The sequence below is a fragment of the Fusarium oxysporum genome, chromosome 5, assembly GCF_000149955.1.
Source record: "Fusarium oxysporum f. sp. lycopersici 4287 chromosome 5, whole genome shotgun sequence".
NCBI classification, from domain to species: domain Eukaryota; kingdom Fungi; phylum Ascomycota; class Sordariomycetes; order Hypocreales; family Nectriaceae; genus Fusarium; species Fusarium oxysporum.
The window spans coordinates 4,902,310-4,907,928 of record NC_030990.1 but is presented as its reverse complement, the minus strand read 5'-3'; the positions used below and the strand labels follow the sequence as shown (position 1 = coordinate 4,907,928).

Sequence of the window (5,619 nt, the reverse complement as noted above, 5' to 3'; positions counted from 1 at the left end):
CAGAAAGCAGGTATATAAGTGCACTAAGACCTAGTTGCTGTCCTCCTTAATGCCTAGCATGGCCATAAAGTGCAGCAGCAGGTTATAGTATTACTTCTGGCCTAGCTTCTGCTTAATACTACTAATGCAGAAGCAGCAGATAGCTTAATTAAGTGCAGTAATATTGCTATTAATATTGCTATTAATATTACTATTAAAATCGGTATTTAAATCTGCCTCTGCCTCTGCCTCTGCCTCTTAATTGCTATTACTTTTTTAATTTTGCTGCTGTTATAGCTGCTGCCTTCTCTGCCTCTAATCCTCTTCTCTTCTCTTATTATAATTAGCTATAATATTAAGCTGCCATATAATATCAGCGAGATATCTCTACTGCTTATCTATAAACCAGATACTATACTCCTCCTAGGCCTTATTCTATCTAAGCAGCTAGATATAGGCATAGTAGTATAAATACTACTCCTAGTCTATACTATATTATTCTATTATTACTGCCTCCTACTTATTCCTAAATAGCTTTATAACCGGCTTTATTATATTAATGCTCCTAAGCCACTTAAGTATCTTATCTAGCACCTTATTAAGATGCTTTAACCCTTATACTAGCTTATAGCAAAAGCTTTCAGCTAATACTTATAGTCTTATATTAGCATCTTAGGCCTCCTGCTTTTAAAGCTTTAGCTTACTTATCTTAGATATTAGTAATAGACCAGCTTGGTAAAGCGCAAGCTTATTCTTGCCCTGCAGATATGCCGCCTACTTTATAAACTGCACCTACTAGGACTCCTAATTAATACTACTTAGCGCCTTAACCTTCCTCCTCTATTTAGCAGTAGCCGTTTTAAGCCCCTTCTTATAGCTTCTAATAAGCTTTAATAGCCTAGAATTAATACTGGCACTAATATAAATACTACCTAAGCCCTCTCTTAAGCTACTTCTGCTACTTCTGCTGCTTTTACTGCTTTTATAGCTGCTGCAGTAGGTTTGCCCTATCTTAATAATCTAGTATCTTATATATAAAGCCCTTTATAGTAACTAGAGTATAACTAATTCCTAATTATATTACTGCCTATTACTCTTACCCTCCTTATCCTTCTTATCCTCCTCCTTATACTCCTCCTTATTATACTTAGCTAGTACCTAATGCCTGTCCTAGTTTAATTAATTGCAGGTTAGATACTAGCAGCTCTTGCAGCTAAAGCCTATATATATCTTAAGCTCTGTAATTAGTAGGGTCTTATTAACTAGCAGCTCTATATCCTTATCTATTAGATCTTAGAGCGCCTAGGGCTATAGGCCTAATAGTAAGAAAGAGGCAGTAAATATAATTACCTCCTGCAGCTATGCCCTAACTATCCTATAGCAGTTGCAGTAGTAATGCCTAACCTAATTTATGCCGGGCTTAATAGCAGCTAGGCAAAGGAGATAGAGGAGGATACTAAGCTCTTTATATAGCCAAATAACTTAACCTCCTGGCTTAGTAAGAGCAGTATTATTAGTATTAGAGACTAGTAATACTAATCCTCCTTCTTTTAACTCCTTCGGTAGTAGCTATCTTACTAAGAAGCCTATAAGCATAGTAGTTATCCCTAATAGGTTTTAGTTAACTATAATAGATAGATATACTTAGGTACTTCCTTCCTAGGGCTAAGTAGGTAGAGTTAGGTAGGTAAATAAATAAATAAATAAATATTTATTTATTATAATATAATATAAACTCTAATTCTATATTATTTTACTTTTTACTATTGCTTATAGTAATCCTAATCCTTATTATCTATCTAGGGTTAGAGCTTAGGGTTAATTCCTAGGGAAGCTTTAGGGTTAGCTTGGCTTAGGGTTAGCTTAGGGTTAGCTGCCTATTTAGCTGGTTTTTGCTAGGTAGTTCTATATAAACTGTAGTTCTATATAAATAGTCTATGCGCCTGGCTTTTTAGGCTAATTAGCTTATATGGCAGTTAACCCTAACCCTACCTGCCGTTGTGGTTTACTGTAAACCTGCCTGGGACTGGCAACTAGGGTATAATATTATTTTATAAGCAGCATTTTAACAGGCCTATATTAATTATAGAATTTAATATATAAAATAAGATAGAAGGTGCAAATTAATATTAAAATGGATTTAGTACTTACTAGTTATTTAATTATGCCTTAGACTATAGTTCTATTTACTTTTTATATGCTTATCTCTTATTGTTAATTTTCGGCAGATTTTAAATGCCATTTTCTGGTCGGCGCTTAAATTTAATAAAGACACTTATAATCCCGCCAACCCTGTCCCTACTTGCACAACTAATACTATCCTCTTTAAGATAAAAAACCTAATATATATTTATAGTATTATAAGTATTATTCTTAAGATTAAATATTAGTATTATTTAATCTAAAATCTAAATAAACTTAAAGGCAAAGGCAGAAAATACCTTTAGAGTTTTAAGAATCTTATAAAATATATTAAACTAATATTACTTATATAAGATAATAATATACCTAAGTTAGCTATATATTCTAAGGTAAGGCTTAATAATTTAAGTATTATTTAAAGAGGAAAAGGTAAATTTAATAGGTCTATCTATAGGTACTAAGGGTAAGCTACTTATATTATTTAATTTATATCTTATAATCTAATACTATTTTAAGATATTAAATATAAATCTCCTTAGAGAGGTTTAATACTAGCAGGTAATATAAGGTCTTTATTACTTGCTTTTTTATAGTATAATAAGATAACTAATAGGGAAGTAAGCTTTACTTATTAGGCATAGGATATTTAATATTTTTTTCTTAATACCCTTTTTATTATTATTTCTCTTAGTAGAAAACAGAGTAGAATCCTAATTAAAGGCAGAGATAAGCTATAGCTAGATTTAATTATAGGTATTAGGCAGGGTAAGATTATAATAGTTAATATAAAGCTTAATATTAAGTTTAATTAATAAAGTATTTATATAAAAGGGTAAGTATAGTTTTATTATATATAAATATTATAAATAAAATATAATAATCTACTAATTAGGGATAATAAAAAAGGATTATACCTTTATTATAAAATTTATAAATTTACTATAAATTACTAGAATTAGAATTTATCTATTTCATATAGTCTTTTAAAGCCTTAATATCATACTAACTAATTATAAGCTTAGGCTTCTTATTATTAAAATTAGCCTAGTTTTTAAATAATAATAAATTATATTAATATTAGTTTTAAATATTATTATTATTACTCTAATTAGGATATAAGATTATATTAATTATCTTTTAAATAGTAGTAATACTATAAGAAACCTAAATATAATACTACTTAGCTTAATATATAAGGCTATTATTTTAAAAAGAGTAATAAAGATAAGTAATATAATTATAATTAAAAGGCTTATTACTACTATAAGACTAAGAGGAATTAAATAGATAGATAGGCAGCTTAGTAATAATAAGATAATAAGGCTTTACTTATTTCCTTAGGGAATTAACCTTAGTAAAGGTTTATAAAAAAAGGCTTTAATAACTTAATAGGCTTAGATAATAAAGATAATAATAATAATAATAATAGGATATAATTAATAATAGGAAGTAAAGAGGAAAAGGTAAGTAAATAGGGTTAATAGGAAGGGTAAGTTAAGGTAGTTTTTAGGTATTTAAAAGGCTAGGGATTAATATTAGATTAGGGAGGTATATAGCAACTAGTTTTAATTATATTATTATTATTTATTATAATCTCTTTTTCTTAGGTAAGATATAAAATAATAAAAAGATAAAAAAGAAATAAATAATAAGAAGAGATAAGGGTTAGGATTATTTTTAGTTTATTAAATAGGGAGGAGATATAAGGGGTAAAGGGGTAATTAATTATAAAAGGGCCAGGCAGAAGTAATAGACTTTTAGGCTATTAGTTAAGAATTAAATATTATTAAAAAGTAGGCAAAGAAGTATAAATAGGAAGTTAGGGAGGGCAAATTAGAAGGATAAAGGAGAAATAGAGGGCTAGAGGTTTAGTAAGGGTAGGGTATATATAAATAGGTAAACCTAGGATTAAAGAATAGGTAGCTAAAGATATAGGAAAGATAAGATATATAGATAGGTAAACCTAGGTTTAGAAGATAGATTATTAAAAGTTTTAGAAAAATAATTATATATAGATACTTAAACCTAGGTTTAGGTAGGTCTAGTATATAAAAATGGCAAGTTTATTAGTAAGGTTATAAAAATTTAGAGGCCTATAAGTAAGAAGGTTTAAATATTTATAACTTATAACCCTAACTAGGACCCTTTTGGCGTGTTTTTTAACTATAATATATGCTCAACAGCCTAGGAAACTTATTTATTAGATGCTTATAAGTACTTCTTTGCCTTATGTCTTAGTAAGCTCTTTAAACCCAAACCCCTACTTTCCCTACCTTTAATCTTACCTTCCTGTTTTATTGCAACGAGTTAGGTTTAGATTATAGAGGTAGTAACCTTCTGTGTTATTATTCTGCTGGCAGGCTTTGCGTCTCGTTTAATGATTTATTTACTTAAACTATAAATAACATTTTCCCTCCAATACCATAACCCGCAATAGACTGTCATGTGTCCAAAAACCTTGGTCCCCAGCATAATCAAGGCCATTGCGGCTGCGGCCTGTCTTATTATTGCGCAACCCAAACTCCTCAGTTAAAAGACACACTGTAGGCAGTGGATAACGATACTGGTCGAAACCAGGGCTAACTGCGCAGGGGCAGAGTGCCCTGCCATAACAAGCATATCTCCTACCACACTCAGGATGAGTATAACTCGATACCAACTTGTGATTGCTGGGAAGTCCTTATTCATGTATGGTGCCATGTAATCCTTAGAAGCACGGCCCACTGACTGATCTTTTGATGGGGCTTTTGAGGCAAGCAGCCGTATGATAACTGGCGCGCATGTTGGAAGTAAGCCTCCCATAGCCATAGTGTAGCCGTCATCGACTGGTTTCCTCACCACTGCCACGTAGAGGGCGATCTCGACAGCATTAATGCCCAAGGTCACAGGAACCATGACATTGGCTATGGCAAGAGGAACCGGTCTCCCGGTCACAAAGGTAAATATGGTTCTAGATGAGTTGAGCATCGAGAACAGAAAGTAGAGAGGGATGACCTTCGGTGCTTCGCCGATTGCCAGTCCTGCTGTAAGAAACAACGTGATGGGCCTTGATACTGGTTAGAAATCTGCAGTCAAAAAGCAGCGAGTGACTAATTACGTACCATGACCATAGGGAGCCGAGGTTGCCTCGGCGGAAACCCTCGAATGACCAGAGCAGGGAGACGGGGGTGAGAAGAATCAGACTCAGCATGAAGTGTGATGCTCGATTGATTGAAGAGTTTTCACGGGCTTGCACCAGATGGTGGACAAGTGATTCAAGGTAATTCTCGTGGAGTAGACCTCGAAAGATGCTGATCCAGGACACCAATGTGCAGAGTGGCACATATGCAGCCATAGATAGCAGTAACTGAAAGCCTGCAAAGCAAGAGTTCACCATTAGAGAAGTCCTTTGCAGGGGTTTTGCCGGCAGTTCGTCGTTGTAAGGCACGTAGCGATCCCGGACCGGTACCGGCAGGGCCTCGATCCGCTGTCCCGTCACGGCTCTGGCGCTATCCATGG

At 33.2% G+C, this 5,619-nt stretch overlaps 1 protein-coding gene across 1 annotated transcript; it reads right to left on the bottom strand.

Annotated features, from left to right (window-relative positions):
- Positions 1–4,532: 4,532 nt before the first annotated feature.
- Positions 4,533–5,455, bottom strand: FOXG_18374 (uncharacterized protein; the record flags this gene model as incomplete). Its single annotated transcript, XM_018398447.1, has 2 exons — positions 4,533–5,167; positions 5,223–5,455. The coding sequence occupies 2 exons, from the start codon at positions 5,453–5,455 to the stop codon at positions 4,651–4,653; spliced, it is 750 nt and encodes a 249-aa protein (XP_018236310.1). The 3' UTR covers positions 4,533–4,650.
- Between the last annotated feature and the right edge of the window lie 164 nt (positions 5,456–5,619).